The 26159-nt window shown below is 39.1% G+C and overlaps 2 protein-coding genes across 2 annotated transcripts in view; both read right to left on the bottom strand.

Moving 5' to 3' along the window:
* The window catches only part of LOC108110295, an 80134-nt gene extending 65232 nt beyond the window's left edge, over positions 1-14902 (bottom strand). Inside the window, 1 exon segment of the mRNA XM_017219295.2 lies at positions 12328-14902. The gene's annotated coding sequence lies outside the window, so the exon portion shown is untranslated.
* Positions 14903-19154: 4252 nt separating this feature from the next.
* LOC108110284 lies at positions 19155-22125 on the bottom strand. Its single transcript, XM_017219279.2, has one exon. The coding sequence runs from the start codon at positions 22005-22007 to the stop codon at positions 21294-21296; it is 714 nt and encodes a 237-aa protein (XP_017074768.1). The 5' UTR covers positions 22008-22125; the 3' UTR covers positions 19155-21293.
* Positions 22126-26159: the final 4034 nt, after the last annotated feature.

Genomic DNA, 26159 nt, shown 5'->3' with positions numbered 1-26159 from the left:
GATTTCGTATTGAATCACATTTCTACTTCCCCCGCCCCTTAAATTGACTGGGCCAACTATTTCCACCGAAAAAAAAATAGAAATACAAAAACATAAAAGAAGGAAAAATTTGAGGCATGTAGAAAGTTCGTATGTGTGTGCTTGGCATTTAATATCCTTTAGCCGTTGATGGCGTTTTTATTTCTTCATCTTTTCTTTGAGTTTTCTTTTTTATTTCTTTTGAGTGGGGGGGGGAGGGGCTTGGGTGGGAGGTGGATTTTTATTTTGTCGCTTCAACTTTTTAATGATCTCTCAAATTGCTTATTTCCTACACACAGCAATTACGTCAAAGCATGTGTCATGTACTTGCGTGGGTGGTTTTGGTCCCCTCCCCCTTTCCCCACCCCTCCCCCTTCCCCTCCCCTTCCTTCTCCTCCTTCTTCTTCTTCTTATTTTCTTACCCAGTTTTACACAATGTAATGATGAAGTTTACCCTCCCCTACTGCTGGTAGGTTTTTCTTTTGGCACTTCCCCTGCCGCTTATTTATATTGACATGTGCAGGAAGATTTCCTCTAGTATTGCCCCTAAAAAAAAAAAATACAGTATGTCCCCGTCTCTTATACACTTTGTATGCCCCGCCCCATCTCTTTCGGGGCTGTGTTAGGCTGTCTCTTTCTAGTGTCTCTCAGTGTATGTGTGTGTGTGTGTGTGTGATTGTGTGCCGTTTGTCAAAAGGCAGCAAAACTGTTGACATAACAATGATTATACGCCTCATTAGTTACATTTTCATTGTGTATGGAAATGGCAAAGGAGTCGAGATAATAAGCTGGAATAAGACCAGGAAAAAGGAAGAAGTACCAGAACGTGTCAACATTCAAATCAGCCAAGAAGTATGCAATGCGGAAATGAACCAGAAACATGGAAAATGCATCTTCTAAGAAAGGAATATACCTATAAATAGAATACTCATAAGTAGGTTGTGTTGCGTTGGCATTTGTCATATTCGCAGCATAGCAGCACGTCATCGAATTTCTATTCACTTTACGTTGTCAATGTTTTCTCTGTGGAACAATTTATAGTTAAGTTGGCTGGCATTTGTCAAATATCCTGATCTCAAATGTTACCCATAAAATAATCAGAATTTTGTTTATAACGTTGGAAATAATTGTTCAGATATAGAATTTCATATATTGTTAAACTCATAATTAAATTTCCAACATTTTTGTATTCACACCTAAAGATCTTTAATATTAGCCATTTTTAGCAAAAATTACGACGTTGCTCCTCACTAAGCAAGCGAAACTTGGTTTCTCCTTATTTGGCCCCTAAATGGCCTGTTTTTAGCTCATAACTAAGCCGATAATGATCCTAATGTGGACTGTTAAACCTTGCTTAGCTCGTAATTAAAATTATAGTCGAACTGCTTTCACACATTGAAGTGTAAAATTGATGCCCTTTTTCGCAAAAATGATGATGTTACCCCTTACAAAGAAGCGAGATTTGATTTATTTTCATTTCGGCTCATCTTGGCTAGAATTTAGCTCATAACTAAGCTCATAATGATCCAAATGTGGAATGAAATACCTCGTTGGATTCGTTATTAAATTCCCAACAAAACTGTATTCACAGCTAAAATTGTTAATTTTTATCCATTTTTATCACAAAATACGATGTTACCCCTTATCGAAAATGCGAAATTTGATTTCTCCTTATTTCCCCCCAAAGTGCTTGTATTATTCCTTTAACTAAGCCAATAATGTTCCAAATATGGAATGTAATACCTCGATGAACTCCTAATTAAAATTCCAAGAAAACTGCATTCAAGGTTAAAAAAGTAAAATCTTGTATTTTTTTCTCAAAATTTGACGATGTTACCCCTTATCGAAAATGCGAGCTTTGGTTTCTCCCTTTTTCCTTCGTTAAGTCACGGTATTATGCCCATAACTAAGCCAATAGTAAACCGAATCGGAAGTGCTATATCTCGTTGAATGCGTTATTAAATTTCCAACAAAACTACATTCACAGCTAAAATTGATAAACTTTGAGAATTTTTCTCAAAAAAAGGCGATGGTAACCCCTTATCAAAAATGCGAAATTCGGGTTCTCTCTTTTTCCTCCCTTAAGTCACAGTATTACGCCCGTTACTAAGCTAAGAGTTACCCGAATTTGGAATGCTTTATCTCGTTGAATTCGTTATTAAATTTCTAACAAAACTGCATTCACAGTTAAAAATCTTAAATTTCTGAAATTTTTCACAAAAAAGACGAAAAAGATCCCTTATCGAAGATGTGAATTTTGGTTTCTCCACCTTCTCCCCCTTTAAGTGACAGAACTTCTTTCAGAACCAAGTTAATAATGATCCAAATTTGGAATGTTATACCTTATAGAATTCGTAATTAAAGTCACAAGAAAATTGCATTCATACTTAAAAGTATTAAAATGATGAAAATGTGAAAATGAGCCATACAATTATTTTCCCAAAATCATCCAAGCAGTAATCTGGTTGTAAAGGTAGGGTCGTTAGTCAGTTAGTTAGCCTGCCATTTAGCTGTGCGTCTCTGCTAAGCAAGGTTATAGATTAAAAGTCGGAAAAGATATTTAAATTTTCTGCCAAAAAAACAATCTTTTTCCCAAATACTGTAATCTCTATTAAACTAAATGATCCGCTTATCCAAAGATAAGAAAGTGTTGTCAAAGAATTAATGAAAAATCTGCTTTGTTTGTTTTTCATGGCTGTAATATTTGTTTGATATTATTTTTAAAGCAATTTGCCTGCCATCTGATATGGACTTGATTTGTTGCTTGCAACGTTGAGGTTATTGACAAAAGTGGGCGGTTACTGGATGGTGGTGGGGGGGCGTGGCATACAGGCAGGCAATTTTCTGCGCTTGAATTCATTTAATAATGTGCGACATACATAAAAAGCAGTTGCCAAAATGATTGTGGTGGGTGGTTGGGAAGAGCTGAGGAGGGCTGAGACAGAGGCAAAGACAAAAGGAGACCTTAAATGAAGGTGTGTGCTTGTGCCACGTGTGTGTGTGTGTGTGTGTGAGTGAGGTTTCCTTAGTGGTTGTGTGTGTGTGTGTGTGAGTTGCCATTGAAACATATTATGCTCGTAAAAATTGAATTTTAGTGGCGTATACATTGTTTGTAAGCGAGTGTAGGTTGTGTGTGTGTTTTTGGGTATACAGTCGAACACTTTATTGTTGTCTCTGTGTGAGTGTGAGTGTGTTTGTGTGTGTGTGTGTGTGTGTGAGTGTGTGTAAAATTTAATAATAACGACCCTCTTAAACCAACAGACCTTCGCCGTCTTCAGTGAACCTGCTCTATCCACCCATATCTTTCTTCCTCCCGCTCTTCCTTTATCATTTCTCCGCTCATTTCACTTTCTTCATAAACACACAGAGGGGAAAAAGTATTTAAAAATGTTTGCAGAACTAAAAAAAGTTAAAGGTAATTTGGGGTTAAAGTTATCTCTACCTCTGATTAAAATGATAATATTTTTCAGATATTTTTCCAAGTTTTTTATAGAAGTTAATTACAAATTAGCACTTGTTTTTCTCCCTGTATACCCAGACATGTGTATGAGTGTTCTTTCTTTCCATGCGTTCTTGCTCGCTCTTGCCGTTGACATTTAATGTAATAATTTTTACGATGATGCTCGACGGCATTAAAACGAGATTAAACACAAACAAACGAGAGACATAGTGGTTGCAATAAGGGGCCAAAAGCGAGGGCGGCTCATCGTCCTGGGGGCGTGGCAATATTCCGTTTGATACACTTGACAATAAAAAAAAAAAAGAAAAAAAGAAAGCAAGGAGGAAAAAAAAGCAGCAAAAAAGATTAAGAGGAAGCGGCAAAGAAAGAATGATGCATGGCCCCCTTGTTGTTTGAGCCCCCATAAAAGATGATGTAGCACATAATTACACACACACACACACACATATATAGAGGGATATATACAAGAGTGTATATATATGTATATGGTTAAGGACAACGATATCTATTTACATGTGCGTGTGTAAGTAGGTAATACCCATTGAGATGATCTGCGGATAAGTTGCTGTTGCCGTTGCCGTTGCTGTTGCCGTTGCTGCTTGAGATTCATTGAGTGGTGAATTATTCGTGCCTCGTTAAGTGATCAAGTGTGAGCGAATCAAATGCCCAAGTGGCTATATATATATCCCTGTATATATAGCTATATAGCTAATATCCTAGCAAATGTTCGCATTTTTATTATTTTTATGCCAAAATGCCTTCGCATTGGCAAGGTAAATGTGGCGTAGTTATTTCCATTTGATTGCTGTCATAACGAGAAGCAAAAGAAGCTGTTGTCGAACTATTGTTGTTGATTATTTGTTGTTAAACTAAGTCTATTGGAATAATTGAAGAGGTTACTTGTTAAGCAAACACAACATTTCGTAGTGAAAGGGTTTAAGTACTGGAAATAATTGCCAAACTATTGTAAAACAAGGATGAAGGGGTTGTTAAGTGGGCTTGTATGAACACCTCCTTAAGGAGAAGTGATTTCTTTTTTCTTTGATAAATAATTTGGTTAAGTAATCTTGATTTAGTGTTAAATTATCATTAATAATATCATTGTAAGAGGGCAGCTCTTGGTAATCAAACTACTATTAAGATGGCTTAGCACATGTTGAACTAAATTCTAGTTTAAAAGTTTCCCATTTAATTAGAAAGTTTCTCGACCAGCTACTAGCTGTGTGCTCATATATAGTTGTGTGGTAATTCTATTCTGTATCTAGATCTCTTTTCCTGCTACTTTAACGAGTGCGGAACCACAAAACCAAAACCAAAGACCTTTCTCTACGGGCTCTTGTGAAATCGTTTGGCAATGGTTTTTGGGTTTTGGGTTATATCGCATTTCCATTGCCATATCCATTTCTATTTCTATTTCTATTTCTATTTCCATTTCCATTGGCAAGCCATCGCCATTGCCATCGCTGTGGCCTCATACCCATTTATCAATTACATCTTCATGAGAGATAATTCCATCCGCAAAGTTGCTCTTCCACTTGAGTTCATCTCAAAGGAGGCAATTCCCAGGCACTCTCTTGGGTCTAAATCATTTTCAAGGGGTTCCTCTTCCCTACCCGGGCTATATCGAATATCCATTCACTTTTCTTCTTCGCTCTTTTTTTTCCATTTTCTTATTTTTATTTAGCGTTAATTCTATGCCATTCTTGTTTCTTTTCGCCCATTTGTGGGCCAATTTGAGTTTCCGTTAACGGTTATTTATGCATGTAATGCTGAAAAGTTTCACATTTTTTTTGCTCTCTCTCTATAGTTGTCAAGGGGAGGAAGGGGTGGGTTTTCTCTAGTTTTGCGGTCAAAGTTAACCGAATAAACTTATTTGTTGTCGCTGTGTGTGTGCGTAATTTGCTTGACTTGCTTCGCTTATTGTTGTTACGAGTAGTTTATTTATTCTTCAGCGGCAGACAATGCGATGTCTCTTGGTTTCTGTCTGTTCGTGAAGCGCTGTTTCATGCATGAGTGGCTAGGAAAAACCAACCAAAAAAAAAACAAAAAAAAAAAGAAGCAACAACAGTCGCCGGGGGGCGGAAAACGCAGTGAACCCGCTCGCTCGCTTCACAATCGGAATGAAAATGAAACTGAGGAATTGACTTGGAAATCGCCTCGCGTTTGCTTTTGCCGCGTGTTGCCTTGGAGAAGGCTGTAAAAAGGGATAAAATCATAAGCCCAAATTTATCGCACTCCCGACAGTCGAGGCAAATTGTGTGCCTATATCTTAGCAGGCCATGTCTCATGTCTCTGTGTGTGTGTGTGTGTGTGTGCCTTGGATGGTGCAATGGATCAAGTTTATTTATAAGTCGATGCTCGATGGACTGGGGATTGGTATAAGGATTGGGCCTGGGTTTCAGCTTGGGCTTGGGTTTTTCCCTTTAGCTTCACTTTGGGTGAAACATGAAAGCAAACAATATTACGCATACGCAGCGTCGACAATGATGAAGTGTTATTTAAATATAAATATATTATCTATCGATAAACAGGCCTAGGATGAACAGCGTTTTTGCCGCATCGAATCCTCAAATTTGATGGCCATTACTATGTAGGTTCTTACTTATTTTTCTTCTTTTGGCCATGCTTCTTTTTTTTTTGCTTGGCTAATAAAGTGATTGTGTGTGTGCCTTTAAGGGCCGTTTGGTCTCAACTCGTTTCGACTTTAGCTGATTGAATTATGTGTGGCTGTGGGTGTGTGTGTAAGTGTTTGGTCTATTCAGCATAACAAAAGAGTCAAGTGTGGCCTTGAAGTATTTTTGTATTTTCTATTGCTAAGGTATTCTTGGTTAATTTCTAGGAAATACGTTTGAGACTCATTGGCTATGCAAATTTCATTGTTAAAGGTTTGTGAATTTCCCAGTAAGTCCTTTTGCTGAAATTTCAAATTTACCAAAGAAGTTTTTTTTTTCTGTGAAGTGATTTTCTCTTAACATGCCTTTCTAGTTTATCGCATGGAATTAATCCTTTGAATAATTGAAATTTAATATGGTCTCTGGTTAAAGGTAAAATATTCCAAAAGGCAAGCTAATGCAAGTCCAATGAATAATCATGAAATTAATCTAATTAAATGGAATATTTGAAACGAATAAATTGGAGAATGCATTTGCATTGTTCGGGCACTACTTAATAATAATAATAATAGTAAGTAAGAATCTTGAATGGAAAGTGCATTTCGTTTGGTCTAAATTAATATTTCATACATAAATATCCGAGAGGCGTGACAGAAATGCTAAGAGCTAGGCGGCACGCCTTTTGTTCCTTGAATTTTGGCCTATTAAATCGGTCCACTTATTTACCTTGTAGTTTTACATTTACAATTCCCTTTTTTGGGATCTTCTTTTGGCATCTGGCAATAATTGCGTTAATTTAGTGCAATTGTCCTTTCTCTCTGTATGAGTGTGTGTGTGTGTGTGGGTTGGCATTGTTGTGCCAAGCGAGAGAAAAAGAGAGATAGAGACAGGGATATGCAAATTGCCTGACGAAATTCAATTATTGATCCAACTACCGTGTACGCAGCGAATGGTAAGGCTACCAAAAAGGCCTGGTTTTCAGCTTTTGGGCCACAAAAAAACACATCTCTGCGAGGCGACGAGACTTGTTTTCCTGGACTTTTTGCTGGTCCTAGGATTTCTTTTTTATTTTTGAGTTTTGTCCCTGGCCTTGTGCATATGGAAAGGAGCAGCGCTAGGCAATGAGAAGCTTGCTAAGAAAATATTTTGAAATGGAAAGTTTTCCCCTTGTACACTCACTCGTACAGAGAGAGAGAGAGGAGCAGAGAGTCGTGTGTGTGCTGCCGGAGATATGAGAAAATGAAAACATATTTGCCTGTGCGAGGGCTGTTTGTTTAGTTTTTCTTTTTTTTTGCTGTGCTATGATAAGAATCTGTAAACTTTCACGGGGCTACGTGTCGTATGCGCAATGTTCTGGCCAAAGTTTTACCGATCTATGGGGGCCCAAAACGAAAGACTTAACAAAGTCAATATTGAACCAACTGACTTGCGAATTGCAAATGAGTTTTTACCAAAAACTCAGAGAAAAAAAGAGAAAAAAAACACAATTGAGAGCGATTTGAAAGCTTAATTTAAGCCAAAAGACAAGTCCAAATGACAGTGTAAGCCAAGTCTTCTATAGAAATAAGCCTATTAGATTAACTTATTTACAAAAAAAAAAAAGGAAAATTAATTTTACAAGCGGAAAAGCGAGAGAAAATACCCCTAAAGCAAATTTGATTTTGATAGGAAATATGATGCTTATTATTTTGGGTTTTTCTTTGTTGTTTTTCTTTGTTTTTTTTTGTTTTTTTCACCCAAACGAAACCTAAAAATTTGCATACAAATGTGGCTTTGATGTGGGCGTGAATATATCTAAATAAATAAAATCACTAGCTAGTTGTAACTCCTTGATGGCATATATAGATCTCTGCTGATTATTATTTTTTCTATATATTTTCTCTATATTTACATATTTATATATATATATTATATATATCTTTTACTATATATACTTGTATATATGGATTTTATGGCTTGGCTACGTTTCGCTTTTCGTGTTCGTTGAAATGCAAATTAAAATATTTATGCAAATGCGTGAGGCGGGTGAATACAATAAATTTATGCCAACAAACGGGAGACCAGGGACCAGGGAACAGAGACCAACGACCAGAAGACCAAGAACAGAAAACAAATGAAGCAAGAAAAAAGTGAAGTAAAATTAAAAAAAATAGGCATGGAAAAAATATAAATAAATACAAGAAATTTAAGAAAACTGAAGAGGGAAAAGAACTATCTGGTACCTGTTGGTCATAAATGCTAAAAGTCTGTCACAATAATCAACAGAGAAACAAATTTGAATGGTAATCCTAATGTATGCAAAGCAAATTCTCCACTCAGCTGGGATTTATGTTCGAGATTAGTAGAGCTCAAATAGTGATCTATGGAGATGAGTGGGGCGCCCCAGTCTCCCTGCCTTTGGTTCTTTTTCTTTTTCTTCTTTTGATTTTCTGACTTTGTTCGCATTACGCATACGCCTCGTTAGCCGGGGCACTTGAGAGCATTTACCAATTAGCCACACCCACCGGTCACACCCATCTCCGACCGCTCACCGTTCGGTCCTGCACTAACTAACAATAGCTGCAGACTCGACACCTTTTAACACCTGAAAGAATTTAATTAATGCAGGTCCTTCGCGCTAAAGCAACCAGAGATGCCGCTCCAAAAAGGAAGGCCTTCGTTCCGAGCAAATTAAAAACGGCGAAATGAGTAAGCAACTAAAATAAAAAAGGGGGAGTGGGGAGAGAAAGGGAAATGGGAAATAAAATAGTAAAGCAGCAGCTGCAGCTATGTGAATTCTTAAACGGCTTACGAAGGAATTTCTTTGAAAATTGGTTGGCTTTAAGTTAAGGAACTTAAGGAAGAGTTTAAGCGGGAAAAAGCTAAAGAAGTTAATAATATTATTTCTACATAAAATCGAGAAATAGCACTAAAAAAACCAAAACTGAAAACTGAAGAAAATGCATTGAAATTAGCAAGGTCTAAATTAAATTGAAATAAATGAGAGCTCCTCTGGCGGGGCCACCTTTTGGCATCAGGGAAAAATACCAGCACCCCAGACAGGAGAGCAACATTGTGGATTTTATGAATGGGCGTCGCGAGATGGGCTTCCCATGGGCGGAGGTGTCTCAGAAATCCTGCAGGATCCGCTTAGCAGCAATTATCTTCATTACGCGACGAGCGCACAAAAGTATGCAAGGCCCAAACAAGCTCTGAAGCCAAAGCAAAGTCCCTGACAATTAGGCGCCTTCTCTCTGTCTCTCTCTCCTTTGGCTCCTCGCACAGAGAATAAGAAGGAGTACAAAAAAAAAAAAGTTAAGCAACAAGCAAAAAAAAAAGAAGAAAAACACCTTTAACCTTTTGCCTCGCATATAAATACGCTGTTGATGGATGTGTTTTGAGTGGCGCCTGGCAAAAGCAAAAAAAAAAGAAAGCAGTGGGATTGAGAATGAGAACGGGAGTGGCTTCCTGTTTTTCGGGCTTCTTTTGACTCGACTTGTCGCCACAGCTTTTCTGTTGTTATTCCAGGTAAAAAGAAGGCAAAACGTGGGGTGGCTATGGAAAATCAGGGAAATGGAGTTGGTGTCTAAACGATTTATAAAAGCCAAGGCAGAGCCAAAGGAGGAGCGGGTGAATGTTGCAAGCAATTTGCGCAATGGTAGCAGCGAGCGTTGCTCTGGCAAATCCTCGCCAGTAACCTTTCAACCTGCCGAATAATAATAAAAAAAAGCAGTTGGGTTGGCTGTGCTCCTCCCCCCCTTTTTTAACCTCTTTTAACCCATGCTCGCAACATTATTGAGTGCGTGCGTGGGCCAAAAACTTGCTGCCATTTTGCACGTAACTGACATCAGCGCGCTTATAAATCAACTTGCAAATGTTTCCCTGCGTGTGTGTTGGTGTTGGTGTTGTGTTTTTTTCCTTTATTTTCTCTTGTTCTTTTTTTTGAGGACCCGCATTTTTGAGTTCATGATTTTTGGCACACAGACACAGAGCAGAGGAACTCATATGATTAGATTAATGCCTTGTCTAATGGCCTTGGATCCTCAAAAGTCCACATTCCTCTCCCTTTTTATTCGCCTCTGTCGCCTCGTGTTTGCTTAGGTAAGTCGTAATATCATTTTTATAAACATCTTGTTAACCCAGGGCCATACATTTTTATGGAAAAAGGAAGGCAAACCATAAATTCATAGCCAGGGAAATATGTTTTGCGGGTCAAGAGGGGTTGACATGGAGTGATTAGATCTCGGCTAGAAGTTGTTGTTCTGCTAAATAGATGAGAGTGTCATTCGAAAGTTAAGGCAAACGTTTAAGGAAAAATATATTTGAAAATTAATAGCTTGGATTTGTAAAGTTAAGCATGTAATATAAGTTAGTAATTAGATTCACACGCTGAAAGCACTTCAAAATTGATGACTGATAGACAAAGTTTTAACTTTTAAATGAAATTCCCAAGCAGCCAGTTCGTCCAGGGAAAAGTTAAAATTTGAATATGTGGCAGTGTGATGACTAAATTTAATGGTATTAATATTTTAATAGAACATTGAAGTGCCAGCTAGTTGAGAAACAATTCCAAAGGGAATTCAAAATATATTTTCCAACTTTGTTATAAAGTTTTGGGGAACTTTTAGGGAACTCTAATTTCGTGAAAATATAATTTTGATTACATTTTAGCAGGGAAATAGTAATCAGAAGAAGCTTTTACCTGCAAGTCTTCATAAAATACAATCATTTGATTTGTAAATTGATCATCAGAGAGATGAAAAAAATCTGGAAAGATTGGTAAAACTCTGCCATAGGCATACGATGTGAGTAACTCATCACGCCCTTGCGATAATCGGTTTGGCTCTGTGGTGTTAGCACAATGATGAAGAACAGCCAGCCGGCGGCTAAGCGCAGTGTCTGTCAAAATGTTGCCCAAATTGGCTGACTTTTGACATTTGACCTGGACACGTAACGCGCCATGCGCCACGCCCCCTAGCCAGAATGTACGCCTTGTTTTGCGTACCCTTACCCCAACAACAAGCCCCCCCCCCCAGCGAATGTCACTTTCTGTAGTTGTAGTTGGGCAAAACGTGTGATTTATGATGCTTTCGCTGTCACTGTGTTGGTAAATTACTTTCCCTCACACACACACACACTCATACACTCATCCACGCACTGGAAAAGTGTGCGAATATTTTTGGCAGTTTTCTTGACTATTTTTTTCTTGGTAACAGTGGAAATTCAATCGCTGGCTAAACTTTAAGCGATTTTTGCATTTAAACAATATGCCAAAGAGTCAGCCATTAAGGGAAACCGCTGCCGTTGACCTTCAAGTCTGACTTTTTGCCACTTTATCTTAGAATGCGAGGATGTATATGCATATATATGGGCTGTGCGTGGGTCATTTAAATGCTACATTATGTTGAATATTCAATTTAATGTGCCTTATAAATCATGTAGGTCCTTGTCCTTGTCCCCCTTCGCTTTGTCACACTTTGCTGGCATAACGCAAGGAGCGAGCAAGGATAGTTTTCAGTGCCTGATGGAGTCACTTATTTCCCAACACTTTCTTATTTATGAAGAACTGATTTACAACTGGTTGTTCGTGTGAAAGAGAGAGAGAGAGGGGGGGGTCCTTTTGCCGGAATTGATTAGCCTGGGTAACCCTGTCATCGTTTTGGGTTGCCAAGATTAAGAGTCTGAGCTTTGACCAATGATTTTCCGGATTGGAATTTATCATGAGGAAAGGCTAAGGCATTGAGAGATTTCGTTTAAGTGCTAAACAATATTTACTTAGCTTCTTTAAGACAATGTAAGGCAGTTTCTTGAGGCAATCTACAAGTTTTGCTTTCTCTTTTCGTCTTATGATGTTAGGAGATATCATTTAAAGGCTTAAACAAGCATCAAGAAAATCAATTTCCTATTTAGTTTTATAGTTATAAAATATCCAATCATAAATAGGAAATAAATTAAAACCAAAACTCAACTCCACTTAATCTTTAATCTTAATCATAAAAACTTCTAGCAAAGTTTAACGCCGCTTTCCAAGAAGTCCACTTTATCAGGTGGATTATGTATGGGAGAATGGCACTTGTATTTTGTTTTGGAATGAGAATTGAAATTGAAATTGGGAAATTGGGAAAAACCCCAATGCTATTGGCTTGTTGTTCTTGCTGTTGTTGTTTTCTGTGTTTATCAGCCACTAAGAAAATAGTCCCCAATTCCAGGCAAACACACGAAAAAGCCACGAAAAACAAACAATTTGTGTTTACTAACCGTTCTCGAAGCACTTTCGCCCACAGCTTATTTGGTTGATTGGGTGTTTTTTTTTATTATTATTATTTTTTTTTTTGTTTTGTTTTGTTGGGTTTGGCTTTGGCTTTGCCTTGTGCTAAAAGCTTGCTTGTGCTCGCTGATTATCTCAGTTTTATCAGATTTTTCTTGCTTTTCGGTTTTTCACACTTGTGTGGACAAATTTTTCATTTCGCAAGCATTTGTTGCATTTTTCTTCACTTGGTATTGAATTTTCATCACCATCATTAGCACTGTATATATTATATTTATATATATATATATATATATATATATAGATGTATGTATGTATGTGTGTGTTGTTTGAGCGTTGTGCCGGCTAACAAAAACAAACAAAAAAAAAAAAAATAAAGGGGGACGTAAATAATGGAAAAGCGCGCACCGAGATCAGCTAACTTTTCAGCTGTTTTTTCATTTCTTTCATTTCTTTCTTTTCTTTGGAAATTTTCTTTATTTTTTTTTTAAAGAGTTTTTCCCGGCACTCAAACGTTTAACGTCACGCGATCGCGTCTGGGACACTTGTTTTTCATATTTTAAGACCTCTAAAAAGGTTGGCCTTTTGGTTTCTTTGGTCTTTAACAACACATCGCGAATTGTCGTGGTCGTGGTCGTGGTCGTGGTCCTTCGTCCTTCGGCTTGGCGGCTGAATGGCTCAGTTGGCCAAATCGGATGGCTTCTGTGATCTAAAAGGGTTAATTCACCAGCCGGCTGACAACAAACAGCAGCAGAGTTCAACGTGAGACTGAATGCCGCACGTAAAAGCTTCGTGCGTTGAACTCGTTGCCTCGGCAAAAATCCTCGTCGTTGTGGTGAGTTTTTCCTTGGGATTTTCCCCGCACTAAAGAGCATCAGGCATCCGGCAAACGACCTTGGCTCTCTCTTCGCCAGCTGTTGATTTTTCTCTTTCTAGTTTTGGAAAAACGTTTATGGGCATTCAAGCGGGATTAATTGTTGTCAGAGGGTGGTTGGGATGGTTGCTAAATTTTCTATAATGGTGAAAATGAGAACTTAAGAAATTGGTTGGGATATAAGAAATGTTGATAAAACAGATATATAGAGCTATATAATATGATAGAAATAGATAGAAATCTATACAATACTGTTGATAAACCCAAGAAGTATCTTAAAGATGCAATCTTACAAAGGCTAAAACTCATATCTTTAGATATTCCTTAAGTTCCAAGTCCAAAAGGATGTCAAATTAAGATTGTTTTGGAATGTTTCAGTTCTGTTGGGTGGCCCAACCAGCCAGCGAATCTGTTTCACAGATACTTTCATTCACACACACAAACACACATACACACTCGCTAGCACCCACCCATAATCCCAACAAGATCCGAATGATTAATTGTTGTGCTGGCACATCTAAAATAATTACAATTTATTCTTTAATGAGCGTGTATCCATCTGAGCAGAAAACGCCATCCAGCCAAGGATAAGTTTTCCTAATGGAATGGAGAACGAGTATGAACGATTTAATGGGAATGGGAGCAGGGGAGGTAACCTTAAGCGAATTCCGGCCATTCGGCAATTTAGATATGTCCGTAGATACTTTCCTTATCTCGTATTCCCATATCCCTTAACCCGTATCCCCGTATCTGTTGCATTTTGGGCTAAAGTTGAGACAAGAAATTATGCTAATTGGACAACACAACTTTTGACAAGCAACTACAACTGACACTTCAACTTAAACACCGCCCATCCACCCATCGGTGTAACTAACTGCTATGGGCAGGCATGGTTGGTCTGTATAGAAAAGGCATTCGATGGATGGATGGATGGATGGGGAGAGAGGTGGCGAAGTGGGTAAGTCATGTGTTATACATCACTTGATTAGGCATTAAATAAATGCTCTGACAAGTTTACACTCAATTACATGAGTTGTTGTTGGCTCCCCTTTGGGCTGGCAAACTGAAACTACCCAGCTTCGCAGTTTCCCAGCTTCCCTGCTTCACAGCTCCCCAGCTTCGCAGTTTTCCAGCTCCAAATTGTTGAGTTGAGGGAGTTTAATTGCTTATAAGCGAACATCCCTGATCAGCATTTATAGTTTTAATCTATTGAAGGATTGTTTTTCCTTTTTTTTTTAAGTTGAAAATCTTGAACAACCTTTAAATTGCTTTCACCGAGTATTAATTTTCCTGTGTATACATTTACATGAGTTATGCCGAATGCCGGCGCCCTTTCATTGGAATATTTTTCTATTTTTCAATGTTTTTCTTTTGGGTCTGGGCCATCTGTCGATTTCACTTTGCCTATCCTTCAAGTGCTTCTTTCTTTCATATATATATTCCTTTTTTTCCATCCTTATATTTCCCATTTCTACCATTTCTACCATTTCTACCACTTCCAGCATTTCCCATTGCAATGCCATCGGTTTTGAGCTTCTTGGCTTGCAGGCTAGGCTTAATTGAGAAAGAGATTTGATTAATTTGCATGCCATAAACAATTTGCAATTTGTTTATGCTCTCAAAGTCGGTGGATGCCGTAATTAAAGCAAAGCCCTGCCAAGCTAAGCAACTTTTCCAGCGATTTTCCATTTTCTGCTGGCTTCTGCTTTGCAAATGGGCATGGGGCGTGGGATCGTTAAGGGGGAGGGAGGGGCATAGTGACGGCATTGCAGAGATGTGAAAAGAAATGTCACCGAGGCAAGGTAAGCAGATTAAGGCCTTCTTTGACTTGGCAATGCAATTCAAGTCTTTTGCCCCGGCATGCAAATGATGATGGCTCAGCTCGGCTCAGGATGCAGTCGAGGAAAAGACGACGAGGAGCAGAAAGAGCCCGTTTTGGAAAATCAAGGGGAAATGCCAGAAGGGGGAGGTAACGGGAGGTAGACAGAAACCGGTGGAATGCTGAATGTGTTTGCAAATATTTACTCAATGTATTCATGTGCAAACAATTACGCGTTCATTTGTGCGACTTTCGAGTGGCGAACAACAATGACGTTGTAGATGAAGATGACGCTGCAGACGTACTGATGGTGACAATGGCAGCCGAAATGATGGTCTTCCCTTTCCAGTCTCTCTTTCTGTGAACTCCCGCTGCACTATCCAACCACCGCCCATTTAAGCCAGCCAGCCAGTCAGCCAGCCCGCCAGTCAGCCAGCCAGCCCGCCAGTCAGCCAGCCCGCCAGTCAGCCCGCCAGCCAGTCAGCCATCCAACCCCAAAAACCACCCCCTTTTTGTTTCGTTTTGCCTACTCACATATGCATAATATCCTTGACCTGTTTGCCTTGCTTGCGCTTTTGTGCGTGTCCTCCGCTCTGAAGGATTCATTCACTCGGTTAGAGGCGTAGGGGGCGTGTAGGAGAGGGGTAAATGAGGAGGGGAAATGCAAAAGGATGGCAGGGGAAAAAAACTCCTTTTGGCCATTTGATATGCAAAAATAATCTATGCTGCTAATGGCCTGCATAAAAATATTGGTCTAGCCCAACCACCCACACACACACACATACACATACAACACATACACACATACACACACATACACACACATACACAAACATACACACACATACACACTCACACATTCGCCATTCTCTTTGCCATTTTGCTGGCGAATAAAAAAAAGAAAAACAGAAATAAAAGAAGTGGGTAAGTGGCTGGGAAAAAAAGGGAAGAAATCAAGTTAATCAGTTCTACAAACTCCACCGCTTTTCCAGTTTTCACTATTTTTTTTTGCCATGCCAATTAGAAAATCAGTTGCCAAGAAGTAATTTGAATACAGAGTCTGTCTGTGCTAAAGACTTGAGGAGAACTCATGGTTTAACACTTTAAACAAGGGTTTAAGTTTTAGCGATTTTTTTAGATTTAAAATTTAACATAAAAATATTTTGGAAGAACTATAAACAGGCCTACGTGACATATCCTTTCAGGGCTATTTTAAAATCCTCTTTCCCATATCTCTCTGATATCGCCATTGTTCCAAGTTCTATTTTAGTTTTCTGTTCTGTTTTTTTTTTGTTTTTTGGACATTTTCAAGGATTTGCTCGAATGACTAGCCAAGGCCTTAGGTTCGGAATCAAAATCGGACTCATCTTGGCTCGTTTTGTGTGAATTTAACGCTCTGTTGTTGTGCGTTTGACCGAAACAATGACAGAATCTCCACTTATTTCCGAACCACCCAGCAACCCCGCCCTTCTAACTTTCCCATCGATAAGGTTTTCCATCTGTCTCTTTACCGAAAGTCTGGTTTTCGTTTACTTGCATATCGAATTTCCAGCCAAAACCTCTCCACTGCCGTTTCAAGCATTTCCCTCATCGCATCTCCCATTTCCTTTAATCGTCCGTCCAAGTGTCAGTCCGTTTTGTTTGATTGATTTTTACACCCTTGGCCGACGGTTAGTTCGCTGGATTCCTAAGCGTAGGAAAATTCAATTTGGAAATGGAGGAAAACTCCATGAGAGTGATGGCTTTGGCTTGGCTTGGCTTGGCTTGGCCTTATGGGAAAACTGAACTAAACTATGAAGATAGTTTCTGCGAAATGTTGTCTAAATTGCATTCCCAATGATGGAAAACAATCGAGCTACGAATTTTTCACGAATCTTTTTTTTACTCTTAGTTAATTTTCTTAAAAGTCATAGCTATAGCTATATAGTATCAGATTCATGGAAGGAAAGATTCCCGTAGAAGCTGTTAAACTTTTGAAAATTTAGTCCCACCAAATGACGACTCTGTCTGCCTTTGGGGGCAGTTCGTTACGTTAAGTTTACTTGATTTGCTTGGCAATAAATTTGCACTTTTCCTTCTGGAAGATCTCACCCATCAGCATTCACCCCCGCGCCGTCGATTTTCCTTTTGCCATTTCCTCGTTGTGATGTCATCGACACGCCGAGGTGAAAGACAAACAACTTTATGCCAAGTTGTTAACAAAGTGAGCCGCCGCCGACCTCAACGACCTGGAAAAGTGGCGTGGGGGTTCAGGGGCAAGGCAGCCACACCACCCCTCCAGTCAGGTAGGTGTGCAAACATAAATACATAGCTTGCAGAAATGTGCTAGCTGTCTCAGTTTTTCCTCTCTATTTGCCAGAGTTTTGGCCCGCTCCATTGCTTGACAAGACAATTGACTGGAAAATGTTGTTAATGAACTTTGTGCGACATTTTGATTAGCTGTCAGATGGAAGGAGGAAGGATACACCAACGTACTCTTACCATTTTCCATTCCATTCATAGCCCAATTTTGCACCTATATCTGCTAGCCCCCTGCCCCTTTCGACTTTCGCTGCTTGTTTGTGTCGTGTTGCAGGCAAAGGTCAACAAGTGCCACAGATGCCAAATGATGGATGTCAAAGTTTCTTTTGGTAACACTTGACATACATTTCCCGAGTTGGAGAAATGTTTGGTAACCACACAGAGATACGAAGAAATGTAGAACTGAAGAGAAGTGGAGAAAAAACTGGAGAAAAACTGGAGAAAACGAGAAACGGAGATTCCAATTCCGGGCTGACAATGCCATTTTGTCACACTGTGATAGAACAGCGAAAATAACAGTAACTGTGGCAGCGAGACGAGTGAAATGGGGGAGGGGAGGCGAAAAAAAAAACTATATAAATAGAAAAAAACTTTCTGCGGAAAAGTTGTAAACTTAATTTATAGTTTTTAAGCAGCCGCCAAAGTGGGCGGTTTTTCAAGGGTGGCTTCTGTAGTTAGAAAAATGGCCTAGCATGTAGGTATGTGTGTGTGTGTTGGTGTGTGTGTGTGTGTTGGTGTGTGTGTGTATTGGTGTAAGTGGGCTGGTGAAATTTTCACATTTCATTCTCGCCTCGTCGCTAGGAATTTCCAAATGAAATATTTGACTTTTAGTCTAAAAAGTCAGCAGAAAAGTTTGGCCCAAACAGACTGCTGCGACCAAGTGCCAGCATTTAAATGTGCATTAAGTTCAAAGTTCAAAAACGATTCGAGTTTTTCGAGGCATATCGCTTTAAATGCCTTCGAGCGTATCATCGAGACGAACTTCGAAGCATTCTCCGTTTAATGAGCACTCCAACCAAGTGCTCCATGACCATGTCCTGTCCTCTGTCTTGTCCTCTCCTGCAATTATGCCAACGAATCGAAGAGGAGCCTCCTCCCATGGCAGTTCAACAATTTGTGGCACTGAAAAGAAAGTTTCTATATTAGTTGGGATTTTGATTGATATTTATTATTGGTAAAAAATTCTTAAATATTATTCCTTTAATGTTTTCTGTTTATTTTTTAAACTTTACTTAAACTTTCAATTTTCTAAATATTTTTTATATCCAATTTATTGACAAATCAAAAATCTTGAAAATACTCATCTAATCTCAAAATTTCTTGTTAATTTACTTTCAAGTTTTCAATTATCTTCGTGCTGAAGAAAATCATGTCCGAAGAAAATCATTTTCTAAGGAAAACTCTCCGCTTTCCCACACACACACACACACTTACACTTACACTCAGACTCAAATGCATAGCTCATATGGCTGGCAGGCACAACCTTGAAGCTCTCTCATTTAGTTGGAACAACCTTTTAGGGCAGCTGCCCACTTGACAATCCCAAGCCCTCCGGCCCCGGTCCCCTTTCTAAATGTCTGTCGTCTGTTTGTCTTTTTGTTAGACCCTCGGGGGGGAGGGGTGCAGGACGGCGTCTTCATCTCGGCCTGAGTTGTCCCGAAATTGTGAGCCTGTTTTCCAAACATATCTCCACATTTGAGTGCAACAAAAAGGTCTAACCGAAACAATGAAGATCTTATCTTAAAAGGAAGTTAGTTCGGGAATACCTATTAAAATCAGTTAGGAAGATTGTTGTAGATTTTAATATTGTGAGGGAGATTTATGTTAAGAAATCTTAACTTTTCTAAGGTAATCATCATATATAGACAAATATTTTTATTAATATTATCTTAAATTCTATCCCCCAATATGATATCAAATCTGACTTTGGGTCTCTTACTCCCCGGGAAAACAGCATTCATTGCTGGGTTGGGCAAACAGAAACAGAAACAGAATAGAAACAGAAACTTTTGACAGGCGGCACGACTCACCATGATGGCTCCCACTCACTTGGCCAAGAGCACACGTTTCAGCCTTCGTGTTAACACGTTCACCGGTGGCAGGAGGATGTGGCTAAAGGATAACCGGGGTTTCTCAGATTGTGAGATGGGCCATAACCAAATACGTACGAGTACGAGAGTATATTCCCCCACCTTAACATTTCGGGGCGTAATTATACACTTGTAGAAGGCAATTGAATGGTTATATCCATTGAGTTTTCCAATTCAATAGGCTCTCCGGTGGTGGCCAGATATACAAGTATTTTTACAAGGTCTGAAGGAGGAGGAGGAGGAAAGCTGAATAGGTGGTATAAATGACTTGAGTGTTTGTCCATTGGCCGGCCAATGTCTTTCACGGCGCACATTCAAGTCCAATTTAGCCTTTATGTGTCCTCATCGTTGTCGTTGTTGCCCCACCCAAGGGATGTTCTCTAGATTTTTGGAGCACGCACACGTATGGTAACGGACGGACAGAATTACGGATGGACGAATGGACGGACAGGCAGGCAGACAGACAGAGCGAAAGACTTTTACGGACAAAAAACGGACGGACAGCCAGAGGTTTTAGTGAATGAATGGGAATGAGAATTTGAAATCCTTGCGCGTCGGCTTTACTGATTCTTTACTTTCTTTTTTTGTTTTGTATTTTTCTTTTTTCTTTTTTCTTTTTTTTTGTATCCTATATCCTATATCCTATATCCAAGGCAAGTCCTGCTGCTCCCTCAATGAAAATGCCAACATGTGAGCAGAGGAAAACATGAAGATGAGGCTGGGGAAAGTTAGGGGTGTTATGGCCAAATACAAATGCATCGTAAACATGTCGTCGCGTTATATTGGGATCTCTCAAGTAGCCCACATCCCAGGCAGTTGCCATTGTCTACTCTCGTTGCTTTTCTACATTTTTATTTGCACTATTTTTGTCGTCGTTGTTGTTGTCTGTTTTTCTTTTTTTTCTCTTTTTTCTTTTCCTACTGCAGCTACCTCTTTGGCTACTTAAGAGTTGAAAGTAGGAGAAAGGGAAAATTCTAGAGATTTTGTACATCCTCCCCGCACTTTACCTTTTTGGGTTGCCGCCTCCTGGTAACTATAGTACTTGGTCTCTGATTTCTACTCTCTACTCTCTCGATGGGAAATAGTAAGCTTTACCAACTGAAACTGATCAATTAGGCTTTGATTGATATCTCTAATAACCTTACCTTATACCTTAGTTAGTCATTTAATATAATAATTATTAACAAGATTTGCAAATTGTAAACCTAAAATCACCTCAAAATAGTCAGTGATTTGAGCTCTTTTGCTCATCATTCACATAACCCAACAATGGAACATGGAAAATCACTTAAAACTCGCTACTTGAATCGGATCTGATTTGATCTGCCCATTGCGGCCGAACTGGCGACTGACTGCCAACACATAAAAACATAAAGGACAACAATTTATGGCACATTTGCAGCTTCAAGGAAACCGGTGTCTGTTTGGGCCATAAAAACAGTGATGTCTCTCCCAAAAAAAAAGAAAAAAAAAAGGTTCGCAATAAAGTTGGCAAAGCGGAATCAATAATGCGAGTCCCGGCCATAAAACCAATGCCAAATTTGTGCCAAGGTGTCAAAGTGTGCCACGCCCCTTAATCCAAAATGATTTCAACTTATTAACCAACCAAACCAGATGAGCCACAACGGCTGAGGGACAACCAAAAGTTGTTTATTACTTTTTCGTCTTGGCTTTGCTGATAATTTGCATAAATTTGTATAAATTAGAACTGCAAAGTTCGGGGGTTTTACTAAAGTTTTCCTACGAGACTTTTCTTTAGAATTTTGAATATATTTCAGTAATAATTTTTATAAGCAATATTATTTAGTAATGTTTTCTACATAATCACTAAGACAATTTGAAAAAAAGAAATGCAATTATGACCCCTTACGACTACTCCACCGGCCCTTCGATGGTAACGTCTAGAAAGACAGAGGCCTGATTTCCACGACTATCGCATAGCTCATCCAGCTGTTCCTCATTGATAGTGACATAGAACGGATCCAAGCCATTGATAAACTGACTTATAGGCATGCGACTAGCAAAGTTACGGATTCTTCGGCGATTCTGTAGTTCTAAGCACTGGCTTTGGCTATTTAAAATGCCGAATCTTGCATAAATAGGTCGACGGGTATAGGGTGAGACGAGCCAAATGATATAGACAGTGCCCCATTCGTTGGTTAAGTCCCTAGAGCTTGTGTTAGTCAGCTTGTCTTCGTTCTGTTTTAAGAGAGCCTTCCACGTTGTCTTGCAGACCATTACCAAAACGGGCAAATGGCTGGACAAACCTTGATGGCACGGTGGCAGATCCAATTGTGGTGCCATCAGGTCAATTGGGTTATGGTAACACCAATTTAATACAGCCAAACATTGATCATGATCAACGATAAGCTGGCGATAGGTTAACATCAGTAGGGTGCTCTGTCCACTGACCACCTCGCGCATGCGCAGCTGAAAGGGCAAAGTTCGTGCCCGGGCATCCAGATGTTCGCTGATCATATGTCGTAGGAGATGAGTGTGCTTTACCATAGCCGTGCAGTTTTCCACAGGACAAATGGCAGGCTGATTTTCCAGAGATGAATCGTCAGCTAAGGACTTACGTTCCATGTTTTTTGACTTACTGCGGGGGGGCGGGGGTAAGAATAGTAGAAAAAAGTAAAGGTGTTGAGGGAAAATGAAAAAGTTATTTGATTTCTAATGAGAGTTAACATTTCAAGTTCATCTTAAAGTCTCTAAAAACTAAGTTATCTGCGATTTTGGGGCTTAAATGAAACTTGAAAGCAATTCAGATTGTGTCGCGGTGGCTTATCTGGGGTAGCGTTAGCCCCGGTATTTGAATGTTTTGCCATCATTAGCATTTCATCTTATTTCACTCAGGTGCGCGACCGTGCGTGCAACATTTCCACAGACCAAATGGCAACAACGACGTCGCACACTCACATTCACACACCACCTCCCCCCCGCCATTCGCCAGAAGTCTCTTTGTGTGGGTCGATTTTCCAGCTGCATATCCACAGTCCGTCCGTGCGTGTCCGCTGGACAGCAGCAACAACGGCAAAAACAAAAAAAGAAATTTAAGTGAGCCGGCCAGGCCAAACCTGACGTGTCCATGATGATGCACTGGGAAAAATTAATAGGTCTTGTAATGCAAATTTTAACGAATTACTTTATGGAGAAGCTCACTGTATCAAGTTCTTGATTTTCTATTAGTTTTTGACCTTATTTTTCCGTTCCTATATTTTCCGCTGTGTGGCAATCGCGAAAGCTATGACTATAACTATCACTATGACGATGAGTATGATGCTGGCCAGCTATGCTCTCTCCCTTTCTATCTGCAACCCCCCACATCCCTTCGTTCTATTTCTGCTTCGCCAAGCTGCTGATGGCGTATTAATGACCGGAATGCGGAATGTAACAGAAAATGTTGAACCCCCCCTCCCAACCCGCCGTCTCCTGTGCACAACCTTATTTTCCTGCTGTTTGCAGTGCACTGCATAAGGTTAAAGAAGGGGTGGCAGGGGGGGTGCCTCTGAGTGTATTCAGCGGCGGAGAAAAAAAAAGGAGAAGAAGAAAGAACAGGGATGCACTGCAGCATCAATGGTCATGCTGCCGGAATGCATAATTGAAATACGAATCAAGCGAATGCCCCGACAAGCAGATCATCCACGTAATGACGAAAGTCCTAAATCCACTTAAAAGTAAAACTAAACAATCTTCAATTTAAAATTTAAACAAATTTCCAAAAAAAGGGATTATTGCTGATATTTATTTTAAAGATTTTAAAGGAATATAAATATTTATGGGGTAATTACACTTTCCAAATGTTTCTTTTCAAATTTAAGTTATTTTTAACTTATCAAAAACATCATAAACTCGTTTATAAACCCTTAACGTAATCACTTAATATCAAGCCTTAAAGGTGCCGTCGTCACTATTTTCTTTCCGCGTTAAAAGACGTTTTTGTTTTGTCTGACTAAAATGCCGGCTTAAGGCGTTGGTACCCAGCAACCCCATCGTTCTTGGAAAGGGGCTCTAAAAAGGGGAGTTTCCACTTAGCTGATGTGCCTGACCTTAAGACCTTTAAGCTTTCGCGAAAAAAGATTAGCAGGGGTCATAAAGTCATGAGAATCCTCGGTCAGTTTATTGCTAAACAAGATTCAATTTTCTTAAGAGTATAATTAAAAGACAATCTTGGCAATTCGTACTACTTTTGATGGAAATCAAGTTGAATCTATTTAAGGTCCAGAAATGGCTAAGAAATCTTCAAATTCTAAGGAAGTAATTGCTTAAATATAGAATGTTATATATCGCTGAACTCGTAATTAAATTTTCAAAACTTTTGTATTCACACCTAAAGATCTTTAGCCATTTTAGCCATTTGTCATAAAGATAACGATGTTGCTCCTTATAAAGCAAGCGAAACTTGGTTTCTCCTTATTTGGCCCCTAAATGGCCTGTTTTTAGCTCATAACTAAGCCGATAATGATCCAAATGTGGACTGTTATACCTTGCTGAACTCGTAAATAAAATTATAGTCGAACTGCATTCACACATTGAAATGTAAAATTGATGGCCTTTTTCGTAAAAATGATGGTGTTACCCCTTACAAAGAAGCGAGTTTTGATTTATCTTCTTTTCGGCTCATCATGGCTAGAATTTAGCTCATAACTAAGCTCATAATGATCCAAATGTGGAATGGAATACCTCGTTGGATTCGTTATTAAATTTCCAACAAAACTGCATTCACAGCTAAAATTGTTAATTTTTATCTGTTTTTTTCACAAAAGACGATGTTACCCCTCATCGAAAATGCGAAATTTTATTTTTCCTCATTTCCCCCCTTCAAGTGGTTGTATTATTCTCATAACTTAGCCAATATTGGCCCAAAAGTGGAATGTAATACCTCGTTGAACTCCTAATTAAAATTCCAAGAAAACTGCATTCAAGGTTAAAAAAGTGAAATGTTGTATTTTTTTCTCAAAATTTGACGAAAATTCGAGCTTTGATTTCTCCCTTTTTCCTCTTTTGAGTCACAGTATTTGGCATATAACTAAGCCAATAGTAAACCGAATCGGAAGTGCTATATCTCGTTGAATGCGTTATTAAATTTCCAACAAAACTACATTCACAGCTAAAATTGTTAAAATTTGTGAATTTTTCTCAAAAAAGGTGATCTTACCCCTTATTAAAAATGTTAAATTCGGGTTCTCCCTTTTTCCTCCTTTAAGTCACAGTATTATGCCCATAACTAAGCTAATAGTTACCCGAATCTGGAATGGGATACCTCGTTGGGTTCGTTATTAAATTTCTAACAAAATTCAAGTTAAGTTAAACGCAGCTAACTCGCAAGTGAAAAACTAAAAAAATAATTAAATTCTCACATAACTCTCCACCTCCTTCGATAGATTTTCTTTTCCTTTTTTTTCCTATCGATTGCTGAAGAGTTTCCTTGACGAACACATCTCATTCGCTTATGCCATCCGTCCGTCCGTCAGTCAGCCAGTCAGTTGGGTCATCGACTACGCATATTACTCATACGCCGCGTGTGGTGTGATGGTGTATAGCGAAAGACGATCTCAACTGTCGATATAAAGCCGCAACAGCTGCCAATTTGCAAGTGTGTGTATGGGTGTGTGTGTATATGTGTAGTGCGGTGGTTGTGTGAGTGTTTGCTTACTGATGTATATGTTTATATAATTCCCACTTACCGACGCTGCTACACAAGTTTATTGTTGTTCCCGCAGCCTGTTCCTGCCCCTTTCCCATTGCCGACATCACCTTGCTGCCTGTTCCTTGGTAATGTTTGGCTTTTATGTGCCTTAGTCGAGCACTGAGAGAAAGTTTGCTATATAAAATGATTTTTTTACTATTAAATTTCATTGTAAATACAGAGAAATGATTGTAAAGTCTCTTTAAATATTCATCACATTTAGTTATCTTGACATGGGTTATTATTGTATTATTGACATTGATTTTTCTCAGTGTATTCTTGGGTGGCTTGGTGCCATTGGGTTGTTCTCCCAGAAAACGGGGCAAACAAAACCCAAAACGCTGGCAAAATGAAAATTATGCTCTCTTTGGCATTAAGTTTATGAATAACGAGCATATGTAAGTCGGACTCGCAGTCTCCGAGTCTCTTGCTCTGCATGTGTGTGAGTGTGTGTGTGTGTGGATGGGTGTGTGTTTGTGTGTGTGTGTGCCCTTCAGTAAAGCTTACAGGAATTTATTTTGTGCCATAACTACACAAACACTCACACTTACACCCACACTCGTACTGGCACTGGCACTCATACTTACACTCTGACACTCCCGCAGGTCGTTTGCTGTCTGCCGATCAAAAGGTGTTAAATTCTGTTGTTACTAAGCGCACAAAGCGCCACAAAGACATGCACCGCCAACCGGAATGGGTGTATGTGGGTTGTATGTGGTGGGCGGTGGTGGTCGTTCGTGGTGTGCCGTTTGCATAAATAAAAAGGAAATATTAATTTGTGGCCTACTTTTAGGGATTTCAATTAATATTTTCAAAGATATTTTTTGAGATCAAAATTAATTATTGGAAATTAGCGATTGGGAATTTCTTAAAAATTACAAAGCACAAAAAAATATGATTATTTTTTTTATATTTAATTTCTATGAATAATAATCGAATATAGGCATTTTTTTATAAGCTAATTTTAAAGCAATGTTGGGAGAATGAAGAAATCATTTTATATACTGCATTATCGTACTTTGCTTTCATCTTTTAAAAAGGTCTCACGG

Source organism: Drosophila eugracilis, unplaced genomic scaffold (assembly GCF_018153835.1).
Source record: "Drosophila eugracilis isolate 14026-0451.02 unplaced genomic scaffold, ASM1815383v1 contig_2147, whole genome shotgun sequence".
NCBI classification, from domain to species: Eukaryota; Metazoa; Arthropoda; class Insecta; order Diptera; family Drosophilidae; genus Drosophila; species Drosophila eugracilis.
The sequence above is the reverse complement of the archived record's forward strand: the minus strand, read 5'-3'. Positions and strand labels throughout refer to the sequence as shown.